Consider the following 27,368-nt stretch of genomic DNA (forward strand, 5'->3'; position numbering starts at 1 on the left):
CATGAGGTGTGAGAGATACATGTCTAGTACATATTGTTACGTGTTTGTCACTGATTATAATGCGAAAATCTCATCCAGCTCCTCAGAGCTGGGGCACGTGCCCAAAATACAGCAGGCATTACCCCTCTGAACAGCCGCACTGATTCACTGGAACAGAAAACTAGCTGCCCTGGGATCCCTAGTTACCCTAATAGAATCTTTTGCCTAGCCCCTTAAGGAACTTAGATGCACTCTTTCCCCATGATTATTATTATTATAATCAAGGGGGAAGCGCTAAACCCGGAGGATTATACAGCGCCTGGGGGAGGATGTGGAAGGCATTCAGGCTTAATTCGGGGAACTGGAGCACAGATCCAATTCCCTAAATCAAGAGCCCCTCACCAACATCAAGGAACCTTCCTTGAGGGGTCTTTCCCCATGAGCCAAGGGTCTCTGAGCCTATGGGAACAAACATATAATGATGGGCAATGGGTCCCACAATTTACACCAAAGGTGGACCCCATTTCTACATTTTAAAACAAAAAGAGAAGAAGTATTTTTTCAATTTCCTTTATGGATTTTAGTTCTTTCTGCGATTCTTGTCTCCTGTAAGATTCCTTCAGCTTAAGTTCGATATTTGCTGTTTCATTGACCAGTACCTCCCTTCGCATTTCTTTTTCTTAATGGAATGTGCTTGAGCAGATCTCAAGAGCTACAGAGTTTATTTTTTCTAGGCAAAGGTTCGGATCCGTGTTTCATTTAGGACATGGCACGTTTCATTTAGGACATGGTTGACTTGTTCCCATTGTATGTTTTTGTTACTTAAGTTGAATTTTGTGGTACCAATGCTCATATGGATGTGAAAATTTGAAGCTGATCAGAAGAGGCAGGAATTCCAGAGATTCCAAGTTTTATATAAAAAATAGTATTGATAAATTTGTTTATCAATACCATCCTAGCTGTTAGATGCATCATATATAATTACGGGGGAGCGCTAAACCCGTAGGATTATACAGCGCATGGGGGGTGATAGAAGGTATTCAGGCTCAATTCAGGGAATCGGAGCACAGATCCAATTCCCTAGATCAAGAGCACTTCCCCAGCGTCAAGGAGCCTCTCTTGAGGAGCTAGATGCATCAGCCATCAATATTAGTCAGTCAGAAGAGACACACACACGTGATTTAATGGTTATAATTTTTTTTAGTTTATCAAACTGGCAGATGTGCACCAACATCACTCTCTGATGTTGAATTAGGAGGCATCTTTTATTGAACATTTGAAGCTACGCTGCAGAGGGTCTTGCAAGTTATCTGAGCCATTCCAGATAGATGATATTCACCTACATATACCAATTGTTCCTAGAATCTTGCAGTAGTTACTGTAAACCAGCGTTGAATATTTGAAGCCGATCAAAGGAGGCCCTCTTCTGTTAGGAGCAAAATGAAAGCAAAAAGTTGGTGTTAGAAAAATTCTGGGAACCACATAAGGGTCTCCATCGGGGATACCCAAATAAACTTGCCTAATACTGTAAAACAACAGTATCTTGGTACAGAGGTCATTTGCAACTTCATTGCAAAACCACTAGTTATGTGCCAGTAGGCTTGCTACAGTGCTCATCAGTTCTTATGTTCTTATTTCTACAAGTGGGCCTGCTTCCTGTGGCGTCATCTTCATTTTCTGTGCTTCACATTTGGCAGTTAAAGTGGATCTTTTCTCATGCTGAAGCTTCCCATTTTTTTTTTAAGATTATTGACCTGAACACTTCTCAAGGCTGAGGGACTAACGTGGCGTGCATCACACAACAATTTGCATTTTCTTTATAATGAGCCAAGCCGCAACTATGACCTTGCAGTTGTCATGGCCCCACAACTGTGCTGTGAGTAAATAATTAATAAATAAATAAATAAATATCTTTATTTACTACAAGTACATGTACAAGGTATACAGGCCTAGCTGACAACAATGACATACTACTATATAGAAAGCCCCTTGTTATGCTCAGCATGTCGGGCAAATTAGGTCAGTGTCCCAGGATGCGACCCACACCAGTCGACTATCACCCAGGTACCCATTTTACTGATGGGGAACATAGACAACAAGTGGAAAGAAACACGTCCAATGTTTCTACTCTGGCTGGGAATCGAACCCAGGCCCGATAATAAATGGCATTTATAAATGTCAACCAATCAGGGTGAGGGGTTCACGTCCAGACATGACATTTTACCTACCCTCTGGTCTGGGGGACAGTCTCTCACTAGCTCTGACTGATTAAATATATTGGTCTATCATACATGGGTTTATGAGCCAATGGCAGTGAACAAACTCTTTCTCTCTCATTGTTATTTAAAAGTATGGTATCTGCCTATATTACTGCTCTATTGCCCTCTAAATATCGTAAATACTGGTAGTGGAAATATACGGGTACTCAAAGAAACTACTTTTGATGTTTTGCTTTTTGCCTTTCTTACCCCCCTCCCCTCCTTAATGGGTGCTTCACTGGTGACTTGTCTTACGGCCAGGTACTACAGACCTTTATTTGTACCTGTATTCGTAATAAATGACCACCTCAAGATTACTAATTGTAGGCTGATGGTGTGATTACACCATCTTCACCTCTCCACTACTTCTGTTGTCTTCGTATTTAGTCACCTCTGTCCTCGATTGAAGACGCCTACTGTGTAGGCGAATGTTTCAGTGTTGCAAGTGTCCTGCTCATTCAAATATATATACACGTGTTTCCACCACTTCCATATTACGTTTAGTGGCTCTGATGGCCCTGTGGCGGCCGGACAGGGTGTGGCAAGAAGCAACAACTGGCGTGTGTTGCATCAGAGGGCAAGGTCTAGTTAGTAACAAATGCAAATGTGGTAACTGTTGGTCCTAATACGGGTCACGGTAGAGCGACTGATAGATAATAATAATAATAATAATAATAATAATATCTTTATTTACTACAAGTGCATGTACATGGTATACAGGCCTAGCTGACATACTACTATATAGAAAGCCGCTTGTTATGCTGGGCATTTCGGGCAAATTAGGTCAGTTTTGTCCCAAGATGCGACCCACACCAGTCGACTAACACCCAGGTATCCATTTTGAACTGATGGGTGAACAGGGACAGGGACAGCAGGTGTCTTGTGGAAACACGTCTCAAATGTTTTCCAGCCGTACAGATTCGAACCCCGGACCTCAGTGTGAGCTGGGTGCGCTAGCGATCGAGCTACGGGACACCTGGTGTTGATCTCGTTGGAACGAGTGAGAGGTGGTATCTAACACCCAGGTATCCATTTTGAACTGATGGGTGAACAGGGACAGGGACAGCAGGTGTCTTGTGGAAACACGTCTCAAATGTTTTCCAGCCGTACAGATTCGAACCCCGGACCTCAGTGTGAGCTGGGTGCCCTAGCGATCGAGCTACGGGACACCTGGTGTTGATCTCGTTGGAACGAGTGAGAGGTGGTATCTGTGGCAGGTACCAACCCCTCGCCCCTGGTCCCTTCACTGGTCCTGGCTTCCCTCTGCGTTACCCTGCCGCCCGCTGGTTTCACCCACCTGCTGCCCAATACCCTCACCGCCCGCCTGCCGCCCACTACTTTCATCGACCCCACTCTCTTGCTGGCCTACTCCCGCTGATCGTCGATGCTGCCGCCGCTGTAGCGTGTTCTGAAATAACGAGGAGCGGCATGTATGTAAGACGTTAAGAAAATACTCGTCTCTATTAAAATTTAGAAATTCTTCACACTATCTGTGCAGCCTGATGGTAATGCAGGCCCCACTGTATGAGAGACAAGTGGTTAAAATTTGCAGAGCGCTGGAACCAAACTTATCAACTAGCGTTCTTATCATAACCATTATTATTATAATAATAATAATTATTATAATAATGGGAAAGTGCTAAACTGGAGAAAAGGAGGCAATCAAGACTGATCAATGAGCCATTCGCCAGAACCAAGGCACTTATTGCCCTCGAAGGAGTGCCTATGACTTTAACTCACGAAATGCAATATGGTACTCACCAACTTGCGTCTGGTGGCTGCTAATTGTTCCCTCAGGTGTCTGCGCTCCTGCTCCCCTTCCTCTTGCGCTAGCACGGCCGTGTTGAGAGCCGCAGTCACACTCTGTAACAAGGGTTATTTTACGGCAAGCGCCTCCAATTGCCCATGGATGGAGGTCATCACTTCATAAATCAGAGAAAAAACAAATAGTAGAGAAAATAATGAAGCCATCGATAATGTTCAGATGACGATGATTCCCAGTCTACAAGGCATCATCTTCACTGAAACAATAGTACTAACATTAGTGTATGGACCAAATTTTGCAATTAATTATTTGGAGCTGTTAATTTATCACAAAGAGTTTTATAACTTAACTACTATATTTCTATTAGTCATTAATTGTTTGTATACTTATTATTACCAAGGAAAATGATTTTATGCTATAATTTGCAGGTAATACTCAAAACAATGCTTATAGGAAACTTTCAATAGCTTCATGTCTATTATACACCCCATACCCATCATGTGGACGGTAACCCTCAAGGAAGGTTCCTTGATGCTGGTGAGGGGCTTTTGATCTAGGGAATTGGATATGTACTCCAGTTCCCTGAATTAAACTTGAATGCTTTCCATTACCCCCCACAGGAGCTGTATAATCTTACGGGTTTAGTGCTTCCCCCATGATTATAAAAATAATAATACTGTGAACGGTAGTCAAATATTAGAGGGACATAATGGGTCCAGGGACTGGGTCTGTTTTGATAGCTAAACAAATTAATGTGGTAATGAACTATTTACCTTAATATTTGGTTATAATCGTAGTTTTTATGCAGACATGAATTCAGTCACAGTATAGCTTATATATGGTTCTGAATAATTTATATTACCTTATATTTTAAAACATTATGATAGTAGTATTATGCGGGTTCTATCCCCGCCCATGGTATGGTCTGCAGTCACAATTTGAGCCGCTGAGTTAATATGTGCAGTTTTTACATCATACTTTGCTAGTGATGTGTTTACAGGTTAATCCCTGACCTTGATCTGGTCGTCCTTGGCTCGTAGCTGGTGAATGAGGTGAGCTCTGGCAGCAGCTGCGTCAGGGTGTTGTTGCCCCGCTGATCTCTCCACCACCCGGCGAAGCTCCTCCAACTCCCGCTCCTTGTGTGCTACCTGCAATAACTCTTACATCTAGCTAAACTGCTAGTCAGTTTTTTTTTTTTTTTTTTTTTTTGCGATTCATTTTGTACGTCTCTTTGTAGAATATTTCGTATGTCTGTTGTAAACAGGTCCCAAAATACTTGTAGGTGTCAACCTTCGTGTATTGTATACTCCGTTTCTGTACTATCAATGTATCTTTTAAGCCTTGTGCTCCCAATTATATAATATATATATATATATATATATATATATATATATATATATATATATATATATATATATATATATATATATATATCTCTATATATCTATATATATATATATATCTATATATATATATATTTAATTGATGCACCTGCCTCTCAGTCACACTTGCAGCTAACTGATTTGTACCTTACTCACACACTTGCATTTAGCTGCCTCACCTCGCCATCACTCGCTGCCACCCTCTGCGTCGCCGCCACCAGCCTTTTCTGTAGCAGTTGGTTCTTACGTAAAAGGTCGTGAGTGCTGGGATCAGAAGCCTGTAAGCAACATATATAAACAACATTAAAACAGAATCTAGTTTGTGAGGGACAGAACCAGTACTGAAGTGAATCTAAGGTTTGAACCCCTGTCACTAGGCTGATTAAAAAAAACCGCATTAGTTCAATAGAAGAGGCTCTGGCAAAGACAATGTTGCCTATATAATATTACTTAAATGGTGGAAACACAAGAACATGTGCAGTTTGTACAACATATAGCTGTGGAAACTTATTTTGGGCTACCAAAATATTCGACGAAATGTTTTATAGTTTGAGCTTTAAGAGCCCTTAATATACCCACTTACATAACATTTGTACATAATATTTGTCCTAGGAAGATTTACGTAGTTACACAAAGTAGAAAATAACCGTAGGAATTATTAATACAGTTTTAGGACCTAAATAGGTAGGAATAGATCTATTATAGTAGTATTAGATAGCTAGCATTTCAAATTCGAATGAAGTCAGTTAAGAGACGCTAGCTAGTTCAGTTACGAATCACAAGTCACAGAGACTGAACATTAATTGAATAGCCAGGAAACCGGCATTACTTACGTGGAAAATTGCATTTATCTGAATGTATCATTATGTGCATAACAGTAAATGAACAAAGATAATTATTATTTATCAGTTAGACAAGTAGAAATTTGGGACACCTAGGTCGCAAAAAATGTCCCCCTTCGATACCCACCACTGTCACATCCACAAGTTGCTCTGGACCTATTAATTACAAATGAAAAATACATCACCAGGAATGCTGGTAAATATATAAATTTGTGGGCTGTATATTAAATTAATAAAGAATTATATATATACACATTTATATAACAGAAGGAGAATATATCTTAATCATAACACTCACCAATTTGACTGGAGATTAATGTGTCATGTACAGGACCCCCCCTTTTGCCTACATTTATGAAAAATTTACTGGCCAGAATTTAAACATAAATTAGACAGCTTATCTGAGGTTCCTGGAGTTGTCCTGTCCTGTCGCCTGATATTCAAATTATGCAGGAATGCACATCTAACAATTTCGCCTCCTTTTTGAGAGGTATCAGCCCAATTTTAGCCTCTAGAGCACGAAAAATTCTTCCCAATATTCACTAACAGTTGACCAGTTCAAACAGCAATGGCGACTGTCCTTCTGCGCAGGCGCAGCTTCCCGTTTTCTATGACATAAATATTATTAAAAACAGTATAGGCCATCTATTTACATATAACTACTGTATTTCTGGAAAATATATACAGTATTTTCCACACTGTGGCTGGGCAGAGTTCATTTCTAAATGACTCAAATTGCTCATTTGGCAATGGTGGAGGACCTGGGTACATATAGGATCTGGCATCCACACGGCGACATATTACACAAGATTTAATCACCCTTTTTACACTTTGCCGTCCTTGTGGAATCCAGAAAGTTTCCCTAATACAATTTAAGGTATCTTGTACCCCACCCTTCATTACATTTTTATGGGCATTTAGAACAATTAAATTTGTTAGATGATGAGTTTTGGGCAGTAAGATAGGGTGTTTAGCATAATCATCCAATTCAGCATTTTGTAACCTACCTCTGCACCTAATTACATTGTTCTCTAAATACAGCCCCAATTTCTCTATTATGGAACCTTTCACAATTTTTCTATCCATCATCAATTTAATCTCATTTCCATAGATTTCCTCCTGTACCCTCTTTATCCAATATTCAAGAGGATGTGAAAACTTATATGATATATTCATCTTGTTTAGAAATTTAAACACCAACTTAGTTACATTGATTAGTTTGGGTAAAGAAGAATACCTATTTATATCAATGGCTAAGGAAGGACAAACTATTGGAGCGGTGGTCACAGTAATTTCAACAGGAGCAATATACACCTTTTGTACAGGCCAATTAGCTTTATTTACCAACCAGCTCGGACCTTTAAATCATGATACAGCATTTACAAATTTAGCATAAGGTAAACCTTGAGACAAGAAATCAGCTGGATTCTCCTCACCAGGTATATGATTAAATGTTAACATATGCTGACCCAAACTATTATACTTCTCTTGCATCTGATTAATTTCAGCGAATCTGTTTTGTACGTACACAATTTTACTGTTTCCATTACGAATCCATTGTAAGGATACCTCGTTATCAGACCAAATTACAGTGTCGCTAATATTTATCTCCTGCAACTTATTTCTTATATAATTAGCTAATTTGACACCTACATAAATGGTTGTTAATTCCAACTGAGGTAAGGTGCGTGATTTAATTGGAGACACTTTAGCCTTAGACATAACAAGGGAAATAACACTATTACATTGAAGGTAAGCAACTGCTCCATATGTCAATTTTGAAGCATCACAAAAAATGTGGAGTACATTTTTCCCATTTGGATTGGCCACCTGGCATGGGAACTCCAACACTGGAATTTTCTCATAATCACCAATTAATTCATCCCACCTGTTAATGAATTCCTCAGGTAGAATTTCATCCCAAGCACATTTAAGTTTCCATGCTTCCTGTATTAATAATTTCCCTCTAATAGTAAGGGGTGACACTAAACCTAGTGGATCAAAACATTTGGAAACTTCAGCAAGCAAAACTCTCTTAGTTAATTTATTGGGCATACTGTAATTATTAGGTTTTAACATTAACAAATCTCTCTCAGTATCCCAAGCTAAACCCAATACATTACTACATTTTGGCACTTCATCTCCAGGGTAATCTTTACTTATTTTGTCCTTTAATTTGGACAAATTACTATTCCATTCCCTCAGAGGTATATTTGCACTTTGCATTATTTTATTAGCCTCTCCATAAGTCATTAACAGTTCCTCTCAGTTGACATCACACCCAGGAAATTGTCCACATAAAATTGTTTGCTCATTACTTTACCCAATGGACTTTCCATACGTTTAAGGTGTGCATTTATCGTCGCTTGATGTAGGAACGGACTGGATGTAGCACCAAATAATACGCTCCTAAAGCGAAAGGTTTTCAGAGGGCTAAGTGGGTCAATAGGAATCTCAGGCCATAAGAAGCGGGTACAATCCCAGTCAGCCTCTTGTAAACCCACTCTTAGAAAAGCTTTACTTATGTCAGCAGCCGTAAAGGCATAATGCTTCACTCTGAAATTTAATAAGATATCTCCTAATTTTTCCGTCAACGACGGACCTGTCATCAAACAGTCATTTAAACTAGGTACATTTTTATTACTCCTGGCACTACAATTAAACACAATCCTCAAAGGAGAGGTCTTAGAATCCTTCTTCACTCCGTGATGTGGCAAATAGTGACCATAAATTTTGGCTTGCTCAGGAGGTACCTCTTCTATAAATTTATTAACTGCTCAGCAACTATTATAGGCAGTTAACAATTCTGGTGCCTTACTCAGTTCGCGGAGCTGAGCCTTTAACTGTCCATATGCCATTCTGTAATTAGTGGGCAATTCTGGATGGTTCAGTCTCCACGGAAGTCGTACCCAGTATTGTCCAGATTCAAATTTTACATCTCTCAGGTACTGTTCTTGAGTAAAAGAATCGTCTGGACTTTCTTCATTTACATTTATTCCAATGCTGTCTAAATCCCACAATTTATGCACTAGCTCAACACCTTCCTCTATGGAAGAATTATACTGGGGTACAACTTCATGAGTAAGACACACAGTTATGGTATTTGTAGTTTCCTCTAGTCATGAATTATTATTACGAGGAATCCTACCATACATTACATGGCCTCCTGCAGTCTTCAAAAGGGTGACACCACATTTCTTTACCATACCCTTTACAAAGGAGGCATAATAGTCACTACCTATCAAAATATTTATTGGGCCTACAGAATCATCACTTACACCAGAAGGTGCTAAATTTACATTATGTGAAAGTCTTTCTGTAGCTTTACTAAGCACTACTGTAGATATTTTCTCTGGAAGTCTATCTACAATTACTGCATTAACACGTTTTTTCTCATTGCCCAACCTGACAGTTACATAAACAGTGTCATACAATTGAGCTCTACTATCTGAGAGAAAACCAGATAATTTTAAAGTTGTGGGATCTCCCATCTGTACTTTCATACCATCAAGACATTTACGTTTTATGAAAGTACTCTGGGATCCCTGGTCCAATAATGCATTTACATTTTTTTATTTATGCCTTTTATCATCAATTTTTACCTGCAACACAGGTAAGGCTACTTCAGCAAAACCATCAGTATTAATATTAGCAGCAATTTTTACATTAGCCACTGTTGTGTCAGGATTGTCAACATTATCATATAGACCTTTACACATGACTATATGGTGTCTTCCTTTGTGACATTGATAACAGAAGTTTAATTTGGCATAACAATCCTTTACATTGTGATTACCCAAACACCTGATATATCTGTCAAGTTCCTCCAATCTTTCAACTTTATCATTCCATGAATTGTATGCATTGCAATTCTTAGAAAAATGAGTACCCTTGCAGAAGAGACAATCTCTCTTTTCTTTGACTGGTTTCTTATTAACTGGGCTACTCTTAGGAGGGTACTTATTCTTCTTACCTTGTTGAGAATCATTATTTCTGATTCCTGCTAATTGATATGCATCTATGCAACTTTTTAGGAAATGAAATTTGGGATAATTTTTCTCTTTGTGAAACTTGACAGATACCTCAGAGTTATTATGTGTTGCATCTCTAAAATGAGTTAGTTGGCTGGTCTGCAACTGAACAATTAATTCTTGTAGACCTAGTCTTATTTCCTCCAGACCAAAATAACCTTTGTGATATTTGTTTGAGAGCCATTAAAGTGTTTTACAGCTTAATTTATTCTGTACCATGGCACTCAATAACCAGTCTGATTCCTTCAGATTATATTTATTACTTAAAGTTTTGAGAGTGCTCTCCAGTTTAACTCTAAACCTGTAAACCTTTGTAAGTGTGATCTGGAGATTTTAAATTAACAATGATATTCACTAGATCCAACCTACTTTGTTCTATATTACCATAAGTGACTTTCAACAAGTCAACTGCTTCCTTGTAAGTCATCTGCATTGGGAAAGGCTTGTATGAGTATGTGAGCATCTCCTCTTACCTGTCCTTTGAGGTAAAATAATTTAGTTACACAGGCTAGGTCACTCCTGTCATGCACAGCTGCTTTAAAAATTGACCAAAATTCCTCCCAATTTTTTCCACGATTAAATACAGGTAAACATAATTCTGGGAGTTTTGGCAAAGACATCTTATTTGTTGGAGCAGACCGATTAATTGCCTGGTTTACACATTTTAATTTATTCAAGGCCTGACTTTTACAAGAATCTTTTCTTCTAATTCATAATACTGATTAATCATGAGATCTACTTCAGTCTCATCTACACAGTTTACTAATAAATCTCCTTCATATCTGTTGTAATATACTTTGTATGAATCATATCTATTCCCCAAAGCATCTAAATACAATTTTAAATCATCAGTATTCACAGTTTCTTGATTCATTAATTCCAAGCACTTATTATATGCCTTGGTTACATGAACTTTTCTAGCCTGTAGTGATGCTTTCTTTACTCTATATTCCATATGTTTGTCTTCTATATTAATTTCCTCATTTTCAGCCATGATGCAATGTATTAAATTCAACTTTATTAATAACACTGATTACAACTTACAACACTGATACAACTTACCTTTGAAAAAATCATAGCTACTTGAGCTTAGCAATTACATGTAAGAAAATAATATAAACTTCAAATGTACATTAATACAAACAAACCTTTAGCCAGACTTGGCTTATCAAAATTAATATTATACAAATTAATAAATCCTTGCCAGAATTTGGCATAGCAAAATTAATATTATACACATTAATATATCAATTACACATACTGATATAAATCTTGGCCAGAATTGTCTTATCAAATTAGTATTATACAAATACATTAATATAAATCCTAGCCACTCTGGCTTTGCAAATTTAATATTATACACAGTAATGTTGAAGGATCAGTTATGGAAGGAGAAAAGATAATATGAATGTGTAAATTCAAGAATTATGTGGATTAAAGTAAAGGTTGGATGCGAAAAGTGGGTCATAATAAGCATGTATGCACCTGGAGAAGAGAGGAATGTAGAGGAGAGAGAGAGATTTTGGGAGATGTTAAGTGAATGTATAGGAGCCTTTGAACCAAGTGAGAGAGTAATTGTGGTAGGGGACCTGAATGCTAAAGTAGGAGAAACTTTTAGAGGGTTGGTAGGTAAGTTTGGGGTGCCAGGTGTAAATGATAATGGGAGCCCTTTGATTGAACTTTGTATAGAAAGGGGTTTAGTTATAGGTAATACATATTTTAAGAAAAAGAGGATAAATAAGTATACAAGATATGATGTAGGGCGAAATGACAGTAAGTTTGTTGGATTATGTATTGGTAGATAAAAGACTGTTGAGTAGACTTCAGGATGTACATGTTTATAGAGGGGCCACATATATATCAGATCACTTTCTAGTTGGAGCTACACTGAGAGTAAAAGGTAGATGGGATACAAGGAGAATAGAAGCATCAGGGAAGAGAGAGGTGAAGGTTCATAAACTAAAAGAGGAGGCAGTTAGGGTAAGATATAAACAGCTATTGGAGGATAGATGGGCTAATGAGAGCATAGGCAATGGGGTCGAAGAGGTATGGGGTAGGTTTAAAAATGTAGTGTTGGAGTGTTCAGCAGAAGTTTGTGGTTACAGGAAAGTGGGTGAGGGAGGAAAGAGGAGCGATTGGTGGAATGATGATGTAAAGAGAGTAGTAAGGGAGAAAAAGTTAGCATATGAGAAGTTTTTACAAAGTAGAAGTGATGCAAGGAGGGAAGAGTATATGGAGAAAAAGAGAGAGGTTAAGAGAGTGGTGAAGCAATATAAAAAGAGAGCAAATTTATTTATTTATTTATTTATTTAGTAATTTAAGCATACATACAGAGGTACAAAAAATACAGGTAAGAGCAGCATGCCAAAGCCACTTATATGCATAGCATTACGGGCTGGCTTAAAATTAACTTAAGATTAACTAAGCAATGATGAAATCAGTGATAAAACATTATTGTAAACAGATAACTATAAAGCACAAATGAGTATTACAAAGACAGGTCATATGGTTGCATGCATTGCTGTACATTCAGTCGAATGAAGTATTCTGTTTGGTAGTGTATTTAAAAAAAATAACAAAGTTAGATTGGGTCCTAGGTTTAACATTTGTGTGATATAATTGTGAGTAACATATAGGATATACAATTTATAAGGTTCAGTTATTCAGTATTTATTTGGTTTTGAGTGAATAAGTGATCTTTGAGAAGAGACTTGAATTTATAAACAGGTAGTGTTTCTTTTATATTTACAGGTAATGAATTCCAGATTTTAGGGCCTTTTATGTGCATTGAGTTTTTGCATAGCGTGAGATGGACACGAGGAACATCAAAGAGTGATCTGTGCCTTGTGTTATGGTCATGTGTTCTGTTGAGGTTGGCAAGGAGATGTTTGAGGGGAGGGTTAATATCAGAGTTAAGTGTTCTATGTATATAATAGGTGCAGTAATAAGTATGGATGTTTTGTATGGTGAGTAGGTTGAGTGTTTTGAATATTGGTGGAGTGTGCTGCCTGTTGTGAGAATTTGTTATCATTCTAACTGCAGCCTTTTGTTGGGTAATTAGTGGTCTGAGATGGTTAATTGTTGTTGAGCCCCATGCACAAATTCCATAGGTGAGATAGGGGTAAATAAGAGAGTGATAAAGGGCCAGGAGGGCTGACTGTGGAACATAGTACCGTATCTTCGATAGTATGCCTACAGTCTTGGAAATTTTCTTAGAAATTTGTTGTATATGTGTATGAAATTTGAGTCTATTATCAAGGTGGATTCCTAAGAATTTTCCCTCTGTTAGCTTTGTGATAGGTGATCTGTTTATCGTTATGTTAAGAGGTACATCTGTAGCTCTGTTACCAAACTGAATGAAGTAGGTTTTGTCAATGTTTAGTGTAAGTTTGTTAGTCCTCATCCAGGTAGATATTTTCTGTAATTCGGTGTTTACAGTATTGGCTAGCATGACTGGGCTCGGGTGAGAGAAGACGTATGTAGTGTCATCTGCAAAAAGTGTGGGTTTGAGTAATTGCGAAGCATTTGGTAGGTCATTTATGTATAGGAGAAAGAGAAGAGGGCCAAGGACACTTCCCTGTGGGACACCAACTGTAATTGGTTGAGCGGAAGAGCTTGCCCCATTTGCATACACATATTGGCTTCTGTTGCTGAGGTATGACTTGAGGTAGTTGAGGGAGTGCCCTCTTATACCATAGTGTGACAATTTTACGTGGAGCAAGTCATGGTCAACTGTATCAAAAGCTTTACGTAAGTCAATGAAGATCCCCAGTGGGACTTCTTTTTTCTCTATTGCAGTGTATATATGTTCTAGCATGTGTATAATAGCATCATTAGTATTTTTATTAGGCCTGAATCCAAATTGGCAGGGGTTGAGAATGTTTTGGGAGATGAGGTAGGAGTAGATTCGTTTATGAATTAATTTTTCGAAGATTTTTGAGAGAGGGTGTAAATTGGATATTGGCCTATAGTTATTCAACTCTGTTTGGTCTCCTCCTTTATGGATCGGGGTGACCCTTGCTATTTTGAGAGCTGTAGGGAAGGTGGAGGATTCAATGGATTTGTTAAAGAGTGTTGCAATGATTGGTGATAGTACTTGTGACACTTTTTTGTATATAAAGGGTGGTAAGGTATTTAAATCTCCTGCCTTGTTTTTTAGTGTGTTGATAATAAGGGAGACTTCGTATGGGTTAGTCGGAGCTAGGAACAGTGTGTTCGGGTAGTTGCCAGTGAGGTAGTCATTTGGTGGGGTATCTGAGCTTGGGATTTTATTGGCAAGGTTTTGTCCTATAGTGGAGAAGAAATCATTGAGTCTGTTTGCTGTTTCTGTTGGTGGGAGTTGGGGTTCATCTGATTTTGCTAATTTTATTTCGATATTTCGTGATATCTTTTTTGTTCCCAGAATTTCTGATAGGGTCTTCCAGGTCTTTTTTATATCACCTCGTAAGTTGGATAATCTGTTCTCATAATACAGTTTTTTTGCCCTTCTTATCAGGCTGGTTAGGATTGACGAGTAACGTTTTGTTTGGTCTCTGGTTATGTGACCCATTCTGTACTGTTTTTCATATTGGTGTTTTGTATTTATGGATTTGAGAATGCTGGGTGTTAGCCAGGGATTGTTCAGTCTCTTAGCTGTCATCTGTTTAGTTTTTTTTAGGGCAGTGCTTGTTATAGAGGTATTGGGTCTTTTTTAGAAAATTATTAAAACATTCGTCAATATCTGTATAGATTTCTAGCTCAGTGTGCCAGTCAATGTTTGTTACTGCTGTTGTAAAGTTATTAATGGCTGCCTCATTGTGAAGTCTGAAGGTGACTTTAGTAGTGTCTTGGGGTATTTTACCAAGAGTTGTTATGAGGAAAGTAGGGTAGTGGTCTGTGGTATTATCTGTAATTATGCCTGATTTTAAAGGGGATATGGTGTTGGTCCAGATGTGGTCAAGTAGGGAAACACTAGTCTCCGTAACTCTTGTAGGTTTTGTTACTGTTGGTAGCAACATGCAGTTACTCATTGTGTTTGTGAATTCAGTAACGTGTGGGTCCTGGTCTTGCAGGAGATTTATATTGACTAAATTGGCTAATGTTTGATTGTGGAACTCTGTAGATGTTTATCACTGTGAGAGGTTTTTGTAGGTATTTGGATTTGAATTTAGCTATTATATATTCCCCATGTTCATCCCTTGTGCAAGTATTAGTGATACATTCTAGTTGGTCTGAGTAGTATATAGCTGTGCCACCCCCTTGTTGGTCTGGCCTACAGTTGTGTATGGCTGTGTAACCAGGAATGTCATAGACATCTGTAGTATCAGGCTTTAGCCAGGTTTCAGTTAGTGTAATGATGGACATACTGGCATGCAAGGAATTTAGTAATGCTAGGAGGTCATCGTAATGCTTGCTTAAAGATCTGATATTGTAGTTAAAGATAGAGTGGGTGAGATGTTATCAACAAATTTTGTTGAAAATAAGAAAAAGTTTTGGAGTGAGATTAACAAGTTAAGGAAGCGTAGAGAACAAATGGATTTGTCAGTTAAAAACAGGAGAGGAGAGTTATTAAATGGAGAGTTAGAGGTATTGGGAAGATGGAGGGAATATTTTGAGGAATTGTTAAATGTTGATGGAGATAGGGAAGCTGTGATTTCGTGTATAGGGCAAGGAGGAATAACATCTTGTAGGAGTGAGGAAGAGCCAGTTGTGAGTGTGGGGGAAGTTCGTGAGGCAGTAGGTAAAATGAAAGGGGGTACGGCAGCCGGGATTGATGGGATAAAGATAGAAATGTTAAAAGCAGGTGGGGATATAGTTTTGGAGTGGTTGGTGCAATTATTTAATAAATGTATGGATGAGGGTAAGGTACCTAGGGATTGGCAGAGAGCATGCATAGTTCCTTTGTATAAACGCAAAGGGGACAAAAGAGAGTGCAAAAATTATAGGAGGATAAGTCTGTTGAGTATACCTGGTAAAGTGTATGGTCGAGTTATTACTGAAAGAATTAAGAGTAAGACGGATAGCAGATGAACAAGGAGGCTTTAGGAAAGGTAGGGGGTGTGTGGACCAGGTGTTTACAGTGAAACATATAAGTGAACAGTATTTAGATAAGGCTAAAGAGGTCTTTGTGGCATTTATGGATTTGGAAAAGGCGTATGACAGGGTGGATAGAGGGGCAATGTGGCAGATGTTGCAGGTGTATGGTATAGGAGGTAGGTTACTGAAAGCAGTGAAGAGTTTTTACGAGGATAGTGAGGCTCAAGTTAGAGTATGTAGGAAAAAGGGAAATTATTTCCCAGTAAAAGTAGGCTTTAGACAAGGATGTGTGATGTCACCGTGGTTGTTTAATTTATTTATAGATGGGGTTGTAAGAGAAGTAAATGTGAGGGTCTTGGCAAGAGGTGTGGAGTTAAAAGATAAAGAATCACACATAAAGTGGGAGTTGTCACAGTTGTTCTTTGCTGATGACACTGCTCTTAGGAGATTCTGAAGAGAAGTTGCAGAGATTCGTGGATGAATTTGGTAGATTTTTTAGATTTTGCCACCGAAGTGGCTAGTTTATTGTGCACCCCATATCCATCCTGTGGACGGTAGCGCGAGAGCATATGGATACACAAAAGGCCTAGGAACTAGGCCCCAAAGGGTTAACAGGAATACATATGGATTTATATCTACATATCTATAGTTCACTTATCTGTTACAAGCAAATTTAGGAAATTTAATTTGGTAGGGTATGCAAAAGAAGAAAATTAAAAGTGAATACAGGAAAGAGTAAGGTTATGAGGATAACAAAAAGATTAGGTGATGAAAGATTGGATATCAGATTGGAGGGAGAGAGTATGGAGGAGGTGAATGTATTCAGATATTTGGGAGTGGACGTGTCAGCGGATGGGTCTATGAAAGATGAGGTGAATCATAGAATTGATGAGGGGAAAAGGGTGAGTGGTGCACTTGAGTGGTCGCTATGGACTGTGTCCCGGGGAAAAATACCCGTGATTTAATGATCACTCATCGGTCTCAGATCTTAATGGAGTGGCCTCCAGTGTGTATAATAATTATGAGACATTAAATCGTCTTGTGAATTGTAATGTAATTAATGATAATAACACTAAGTTAAGATTAGATTAGATTTTGCCACCGAAGTGGCTAGTTTATTGTGCACCCCATATCCATCCTGTGGACGGTAGCGCGAGAGCATGTGGATACACAAAAGGCCTAGGAACTAGGCCCCAAAGGGTTAACAGGAATACATATGGATTTATATCTACATATCTATAGTTCACTTATCTGTTACAAGCAAATTTAGGAAATTTGCTTAGTATATCTGGTATCTTATTTTCATTAATAAGATATCTTGACATGTCACATAGGTTATTATACTGTCTGTCTCTGTATTCCTCAATAAGTGGACAATTAAGCACATAGTGTTCAAGAGAGTGACCATATGCCTGATCACATAATTTACATTTAGTTTGATCATCATCTGTGTGTCTCCTAAACTGCCAGAAGTACTTGTAACCAAGCCTAAGCCTGGCCACTACAACATCAGTCAGTCTGTTCACATTGCAAGTTGCTCCATAAACATACTTATCTACGTTCATGTTATCATAGTGGGTTATAGATCTACTCAGGCTTCTAACTGCATTCCTATAACAATCATCTTCATTATTTACTTCTCTCCTAATATTATTCCTAATGCTAGACACAGTTATACCAAAGTTATATTCTACGTTCTCCTTCTGGATGCTCTTCTTGGCTAACATATCAACTTTATCATGAAGGAGTAATCCAATGTGTGATGGGATCCATAGCAATTGTACATTAATTCCTTTGTCCCTAATTTTTGAGTATCTATACCTGGCTTCCCCAATGAGCATGTTGTTGGAGTCATTATATGAGCCAAGAGCCTTCAATGATGACATAGAATCAGTAATGATGATAGAGTCAAGCTCAGTGTCATAGGTTAGCTTTAGCGCCATTAGGATTGCAAACAATTCAGTTTGCAGTGTAGACGCCCAGTTGTTAATTCTTATGCCTAACTCAACAAATTTATTATCGTTCTTAACTAGGGAGGTATCTTATTTTCATTAATAAGATATCTTGCCTTGCTCCGAGTGAACACGCTAGACCACGTTGTTCCCGTCCCGAGGAAAGTGAAGTTTATTGAGTCACGACTTCTAAACCAAGACAAACCAACGGATACCTCGTCCTGCTGGAATAAGAACCGTGTCGGTGTAGCAGGACATCGAAATGAGATGGTGAATGGAGGAAACAAGGAGTATCAATCACCCACAGTTAAGTAACCCTTCTAGTTATAGCAGACTGATACTGGCCAGTTAGGTATGTTGTAATTGGATAGGTTATGGGTGATCCAGCTACATCAAGTGACCACCAGAGAATATCTGGTAAGTGGTGAGATTATGTACAAGTGTTTTTCCTTGGTGGATATATCCATGTGTAACCTACCCCCCCCTCCTTCATTCAGTTACACTAATATAATCTATACAGTCCACAGTTAATTAGTAGCGCCGTACTTGTGGGTGCTATCCAATCTATACTGGTCTCGGATAGATATGGATAAGATTGTGAGGTCGAAGGCCCACCTGCAGTGACCAGGGGTGGTGAAGTTTTCTCACATATCTACACGGGGTGACTACGGTAAACAATATAGTGTTGTCTCCCAATGAGATTACTTGTATGTATATAATGTTGAGGTACATACAGGTAATCACCCCTAAGAAATTTTCCATAATTATTATAATCAAAAAGAAGCGCTAAGCCACAAGGGCTATACAACACCTACTGCAAGAAGAGAGCTGGCACCTCTCCGACTCCCTTCTTCGTTTGAACATTGGGTTGCCAGTTCTTTAGATAATATTCGCCTACATTAAAGGCCTAATCCTACCTATGTTAAGGTCCTAAGACTATATTAATAATATCTACGGTTACTTCTCTAATTCTAATATTAGTCACTAACTGTATAAACCTTCCTTGAAGGGTAAATATGTCAAATAATATGTAGTCACTACCTCCGCCAACAAAGTGTGTGGGGATGTTAAGGGCTTGTACTGCTTATTTACTGTTTCCCTGTGGAAGTTATTTGGTCTGCCAATAAGTTTCCACACATTTATAGTGCATATTGTCATGATAAAGCTCGTGGAGAGTGAAACGTTCCGCAATAAAATGTCACATTAGTTGCATAAATGTCCTTTTACCTTAAGTTTTGCATTTAATAAAATGTTGAAACCATGTTAACTACTACATGTATAATAAAATATAAAACCTTATTGGCAACTGCCAATAATGAGGGTAAAATACATGTGAAGAAACCCTACTTTGAGAGTGGTCCAGCGGTGTGTCTTCTCCCTGCGGATGACCTCCTCCTCCAGTATGGCTCTCTTGTTCTGCGAGGCGATCAGCTCCCGCTGGAGGCGCACCAGCTCCACCTTGAGGGACTCCACTAATTTCACATGGCGAGACAACACCTGTCTTTCGTCTCTATGGTGGTCAAGATGTCCGGTACCCGGGTTCGCCAGTCAGGTCCCCGGGTTCGAGGACAAGTATTAATTAATATTGTGACTGGACTGTCTACCATTTTAAGCTCACCCTCATAATGCTCACGCATGTTAGCAACTTTTACTATATATTTTTTCAATGAATGTAATTTCTACCCCTTACCACATTTTCTCTCACCAATCTATTTTTTTCCGCTTTTCAGTCACAGTATTGTGCCTTTTTGTTCTTTCCGCTTTCCACTTATGTAATGTGATGTATAAATAATAAAAAAGGCACAATACCGTGACTGGAACAATACACAAATAACCCGCACACTGAAGAGAGGACCGAAACGTCGTCGTAAGCTCCTCTCTTCTATGTGAGTTATTTGTGTATGTGATGTATATTATTAATAATAAACAAACTTTTATGACGAGGCTAGTGCCATTATATATTCGGCATATAATAATTTTGTACTGAAATATACTAATATCTATCCTGTAGTTGAACATATTGTCATACAAATGTATCTACCCCCCCCTCTCTTTCCTCTACGTATGTAGATAGCTATATACAATTCAAACATCTTCCCCACCTTTTCCCTCTGTCTCCTATACATAATTTCTCTTGCCACCGCCCTGGGATAATAGAAACATCCTTATTTATATTCTCCTGATTAGGAAATAAGCTATTCCGAAAGATGGTATTCCCAAGTGATAGTACTCCAGCTTTTCTATAAGGAAACCTTTTAAACTCCCGTGGCTACTCAACCTTTAATGATATATACTTGACGATATCCTCGTCGCCCTACCGAAATCTCCCAACTCAGGCTGACAAATTTCAGCACTATGGGTGAACCCCGTGATGGAATATGATAGGAAACAGCTAGCTTTTGTTCGCACCCTGTGACTATCATACAGAATCGTGCGGTAGCACACTGCTGTTGCATCCAATACTGCTTGACGAAAAAGACTGTAGTGAATGTACTAACAGTTTATGTGTAATATTGTTCTTTCTACATATACATTGTGTGTTAAGCTGGCAAACAGTTGCGTGTTATACATATACTGTATCTACAATAACTATATCTTTTAAGCAATTACAAATCAAAGTAATGTCCCTGACAGTAAAATGCCCTTACTTTAATGCGGTTATACAAGACAGGAAATAAAATATTAACAGTAAAACTTAAGGAGCACATTGCAAGACAAACGGCAGAAAGGGAGTAACTCAAATGTTACAAGTCGGCAGTGTGATGTGATGCACTTATTAATGTGCTATAGTGTACTGATTAATGTGTTATGGTACGCTTATTAATGTGCATCGGTGCACTTAACCACGCGAAATGGCGTAATTATCAGTCGTGAAACATTTGTTCCAGACTTCATTTCTAATAAGAGTTTATGAATTTATAATGTGTCAAGAATGTTTATTACAGCAGCTGTGTCGAAGTCCTTAAAATTATTATGTTGTGATTCTCAAGACGTAATGGATGGACACTGTCTGGTAATAATTCACACGCATGTTTACTTCCACAATACTGGAGATGGTAAACTTTATAGCACCTCTGTAGACATAGCTTTTTTTTATTAATTATAAGTTGTGAGTATTAAGAACATGATACATGCGAGACCAAATGAGAGATACCACACCAACTTATTTGGAAATAAATTCTTTTGAGGAAGTGTAAATATCCTAGGTTGAGTCATTATAACAAATTTTGTATATCTATGCTAACCGTATCCATATGGGATCATTTCAAGTCAACATCATACAAAATGCATTAAATACCAATAATTTGCATTTATGTTTGTCACTAACCATAGTCCCTTTCATCGAAGGAAAACTGAAACAGAGCTTTGACAATTTTTATAGGCCATTTTTTTATGTGCCAAAACTTTGTAGAAACTTTTTATTTTGCACCTAACTTTGTAAAGTTTACGTCAAACGAAATAACTTAATGGACCTAAACTGTAGAAATTTACGTCAAACGAAGTAACTTAATGGATCTAAACTATGAGACTTTTCCATAACTATATTTCACTTCTTAAAATTAACATCATAAGATACAACGAACTGCACGAATCCCTTACATTCAACACTTCTTGCAGATATTTTTATATTTCACTGGTTTCCTTCAGGGGAAGGGGGCGCCAATCTTCCGGCGACCCTTGGAAGTAAATAAAGTGTATGAGAGTCACCTGAGTGTGTTGACCTCGTTGGTGAGTGTGTTGATGTCTTGGAGGCGGTTGGTATAGAGTTGGTCTCCCTTGTGTAAGATATGTTCCAGGAGTCTCACACGTGCCCTCAGTGCTCTCACCTCGTCGTTACGTCTCGCCAACTGCGTTGCTACGAAGCCTCGCCCAGTCTGTTCCTGTACCACCACCACCGATATACATCAAACTACATGCATCATTAACACACACGTAATGTAACCATGTGTACCATACTGCACTGTTCAATAAAAATCTTAATTGTATCGCTGCACTAAACCATGCAATGCCGTCACCACAGCACACCGTAAAGACCCATCCTTCCCACATACAGACTCCTTGAGCGGTATTTCCAATTTTTGACCACATTTATAATTGTCCAGTAAAAGCGTACCAAATACCTTACAACTGGAAAACGGCAAATGTGGTCCCAATATACACACAAGGAGATAGGTAACAAGCACTGAATTACATACCAATAACACTGACATGTAAACTGTCTAAAGTACTGGAAAAGAGGTTATTTGAGTACCTAAAGAGCTGGGACTTCCTAACAGAGCCAGCATCTATTTAGGGAGGGTAAGTCTTACGAAAATACAGAAATTATATAACTATATGAGATCAATTAAGAAATACAAGGATGGGTTGACTGCACATTCTTGAACTACAAGAAAACATTTAACATTACTCCTCAGAGACTAACAAATCAGAGGAGCAAGCAGGGGTTCAAGGTAAGGTGCATCAAGGAATACCTAACACACACACAGTTGTGGTAAGGAGTGACTTCAGGATGGGAAAGGGTAACAAGTCTATTTGAAACATGTACAGCCGCAAAGTTCTATGTACTTAAACTGAGTCTTCTTGCACATATATCCCCCAATCACAGATAGCCTTTCGTGTTCTTACGGCCGCATTTAACCAACTCATGCGTGTTTCTGGCGCCTTGAGGAGCGTGATCAGTACTACACAGAGAGAAAAGATCTGCTGGCCTTGTTCAGAGTGCAGCCTCGTTCCTCAGGAGATGGAATTTCTTGGAGGGTCACGTCACTCGTGAGAGATCCCAGTCTGGTGCGGATTGAAGTGCAGAGATATGGGGGCAATAAAAAAAAGGCATGGGAGGCGAAGGGTGTGTGAGACGACAGTCTGAGAACCTGTTTACAAAAGACGAGTTAAAGACATAATATACACTACGAATGAAATAACGGCAAGCAACTTTTTTCTGAAACTGTTGACTGAAAATAATATGAAAGAGGTGGCTACTACAGAATTCAACCCTAAAAGCAAAACAATGAGACTGAGATGACGAAAGGAAACAGACACATGTAAAGTACAAAGTTACAATACCGTGGCTGGGACAAGTCACCAAAGCCCGCACTTAGGAGAGAAACCTTATGACGACGTTTCCATCTGTCTCGGGCGATTGTCAAGACACAACTGGGAAGGAGGTGGGAAGACAAATTCGCAAGATCGATAAAAAAAATGAACAGTGGCTAGCTATTACTGAAAGCTGTCCCCTGAAGCATGGATAACCAGGAAAACAAACAAGACATGGTGGCTGGCAAACCTTAGTGACTTTCAGAAATCTGACGAAATCTCATTTAAGTCATTCTTTATCACATATGCGTCAGCTGAATGTCCAGAAGCAACCAGACTGGTGTCTGAACTAAGGAGATTAACCTGAGATACACCTACGATAATTAGATCACTCGTCCCTTCTGAAAGGAAGAACAAGATGATTGAGAGACAAAATACTGTGAGGTATACACAGGATAAACAAAGGCAAATACACATAGGTACGCAAAGATCTTTAAAAGATTAATAAGAACAAGGGAAGACAATTCGATGTACACACAAGAGAGCAGCTCGACAGCTGTTTAGGTATTGCCATCAACCTAAGTTTAATTGCCATCAACCTAAGTTTAATTGCCATCAACCTAAGTTTAATTTACGTTAATCCAACCTAACCTAATCGAGAACAATATAATTTTTTGTAGAGGCTCAGATCAGGTAGGAATCAATGAATTATAATGCGTGTGAAAAGGCACGTACTATTTGGAAGATAGGTTACTGCTAGACATGGAAAATACATCTACAATGTAACACAGAAGACTATATTAATTGGCAAGACTATAACAGAGCAGCAGATAACTTCATACAAAATAATATAAGAAAGCTAAGTCACCTCAGTCAACATAAAGTTAACAGGAGGACCCAAGAGCCAGAGCTTATACCCACATACTCATGGGCTAAATAATATGACATACATAATTTATGTCAGTCAGCTGAAAGATGTTTATTAACAAAATTAATAAAGATTTGGACCCAGAGCTAGATTTCTTCCTTCCCCACAAACTGAAGTATTGTTTTTATATTCATAGGGAAATGATAAACCCATAACGACCATACAATACATGGGCAATCCTATAATTCCAATTTTATTCACTATTTTCTCAAGTTAGGAAGGAATGAAGAAGCTTCAGGCAAGGTAAGGCACCTCTAACCTGAAGAACAAAAATTAAATCGATAATTACCTCTTGCAGGTCTTTCTGGATGACTTTCAAGGCAGCGTCTTGTTGGTGCAAGATGTGTGTGAGTGCCATCTTCTCTGCCTCAGCGTATTGCATGGCTCTCTGTCTCTCCTGTGCCACACTCTGTGCTGCTCTCTCTCCTCTCCTTATTTGCTCCTGTTCTCTCTCCATCACCACCACCTCTGTTACAGTAACTACAGTCACCACCACTACCTCTGTTACAGTGACTTCATTCACAACAACCTTTGTTACAGTAACTACAGTCACCACCTGTGTTACAGTAACTACAGTCACCACCACTACCTTTGTTACAATAATTACATTCACCACCACCACTTCTGTTACAGTAACTACAGTCACCACCACTACCTTTGTTACAGTAATTACATTCACCACCACTACCTCTGTTACAGTAACTACAGCCACCACCACTACCTCTGTTACAGTAACTACAGTCACCACCACTACCTCTGTTACAGTAATTACATTCACCACCACCACCTCTGTTACAGTAACTACAGTCACCACCACTACCTCTGTTACAGTAACTAGTCACCACCACTACCTCTGTTACAGTAACTACAGTCATCACCACTACCTCTGTTACAGTAACTACAGTCACCACCACTACCTCTGTTACAGTAACTACAGTCACCACCACTACCTCTGTTACAGTAACTACAGTCACCACTACTACCTCTGTTACAGTAATTACATTCACCACCACCACCTCTGTTACAGTAACTACAGTCATCACCACTACCTCTGTTACAGTAACTACAGTCACCACCACTACCTCTGTTACAGTAACTACAGTCATCACCACTACCTCTGTTACAGTAACTACAGTCACCACCACTACCTCTGTTACAGTAACTACAGTCACCACCACTACCTTTGTTACAGTAATTACATTCACCACCACCACCTCTGTTACAGTAACTACAGTCACCACCACTACCTCTGTTACAGTAACTACAGTCACCACCACTACCTCTGTTACAGAAACTATAGTCACCACCACTACCTCTGTTAAAGTAACTACAATCACCACCACTACCTCTGTTACAGTAACTACAGTCACCACCACTACCTCTTACAGTAACTACAGTCATCACCACTACCTCTGTTACAGTAACTACAGTCATCACCACTACCTGTTACAATAACTACAGTCACCACCACTACCTCTGTTACAGTAACTACAGTCACCACCACTACCTCTGTTACAGTAACTACAGTCACCACCACTACCTCTGTTACAGTAACTACAGTCACCACCACTACCTCTGTTACAGTAACTACAGTCACCACCACTACCTCTGTTACAGTAACTACAGTCACCACCAGTACCTCTGTTACAGTAACTACAGTCACCACCACTACCTCTGCTACAGTAACTACAGTCACCACCACTACCTCTGTTACAGTAACTACAGTCACCACCACTACCTCTGTTACAGTAACTACAGTCACCACCACTACCTCTGTTATAGTAACTACAGTCACCACCACTACCTCTGTTATAGTAACTACAGTCACCACCACTACCTCTGTTATAGTAACTACAGTCACCACCACTACCTCTGTTACAGTAACTACAGTCACCACCACTACCTCTGTTACAGTAACTACAGTCACCACCAGTACCTCTGTTACAGTAACTACAGTCACCACCACTACCTCTGCTACAGTAACTACAGTCACCACCACTACCTCTGTTACAGTAACTACAGTCACCACCACTACCTCTGTTACAGTAACTACAGTCACCACCAGTACCTCTGTTACAGTAACTACAGTCACCACCACTACCTCTGTTACAGTAACTACAGTCACCACCACTACCTCTGTTACAGTAACTACAGTCACCACCACTACCTCTGTTACAGTAACTACAGTCGCCACCACTACCTCTGTTACAGTAACTACAGTCACCACCATTACCTCTGTTACAGTAACTACAGTCACCACCACTACCTCTGTTATAGTAACTACAGTCACCACCACTACCTCTGTTATAGTAACTACAGTCACCACCACTACCTCTGTTATAGTAACTACAGTCACCACCACTACCTCTGTTATAGTAACTACAGTCACCACCACTACCTCTGCCTCTGTTACGGTAAGTACAGTTATCACCACCACCTCTGAAGTACATATACTGAATTATCAAGCTTAATGTACACATGCTGCGTCATCATGGGTAATGTACACATGCTACGTCATCATGGGTAATGTACACATGCTGCGTCATCATGGGTAATGTACACATGCTGCGTCATCATGGGTAATGTACACATGCTGCATCATCATGGGTAATGTACACATGCTGCGTCATCATGGGTAATGTACACATGCTGCGTCATCATGGGTAATGTACACATGCTGCGTCATCATGGGTAATGTACACATGCTGCGTCATCATGGGTAATGCACACATGCTGCGTCATCATGGGTAATGCACACATGCTGTGTCATCATGGGTAATGCACACACGCTGCATCATGGGTAATGCACACATGCTGCGTCATCATGGGTAATGCACACATGCTGTGTCATCATGGGTAATGCACACACGCTGCATCATGGGTAATGTACACATGCTGCGTCATCATGGGTAATGCACACATGCTGCGTCATCATGGGTAATGCACACATGCTGTGTCATCATGAGTAATGCACACACGCTGCATCATGGGTAATGCACACATGCTGTGTCATCATGGGTAATGCACACATGCTGTGTCATCATGGGTAATGCAAACATGCTGTGTCATCATGGGTAATGCACACATGCTGCGTCATCATGGGTAATGCACACACGCTGCATCATGGGTAATGCACACATGCTGCGTCATCATGGGTAATGTACACATGCTGTGTCATCATG

At 39.2% G+C, this 27,368-nt stretch overlaps 1 protein-coding gene across 1 annotated transcript in view; it reads right to left on the bottom strand.

Moving 5' to 3' along the window:
- Positions 1-1,917: 1,917 nt before the first annotated feature.
- Positions 1,918-27,368, bottom strand: part of LOC128695710 (cilia- and flagella-associated protein 58-like) — a 123,880-nt gene continuing 98,429 nt past the window's right edge. Inside the window, exons 11-17 of the mRNA XM_070093313.1 lie at positions 24,476-24,654; positions 21,933-22,105; positions 19,572-19,734; positions 5,564-5,662; positions 5,016-5,150; positions 3,999-4,100; positions 1,918-3,645 (exon numbers count right to left, since the gene is read on the bottom strand). Coding sequence (XP_069949414.1) covers positions 3,481-3,645; positions 3,999-4,100; positions 5,016-5,150; positions 5,564-5,662; positions 19,572-19,734; positions 21,933-22,105; positions 24,476-24,654 — 1,016 coding nt within the window. The 3' untranslated portion in view covers positions 1,918-3,480. The remainder of the gene's footprint in view (positions 3,646-3,998; positions 4,101-5,015; positions 5,151-5,563; positions 5,663-19,571; positions 19,735-21,932; positions 22,106-24,475; positions 24,655-27,368) is intronic.

This window comes from Cherax quadricarinatus, chromosome 42 (assembly GCF_038502225.1).
Source record: "Cherax quadricarinatus isolate ZL_2023a chromosome 42, ASM3850222v1, whole genome shotgun sequence".
Classification (NCBI taxonomy): Eukaryota; Metazoa; Arthropoda; class Malacostraca; order Decapoda; family Parastacidae; genus Cherax; species Cherax quadricarinatus.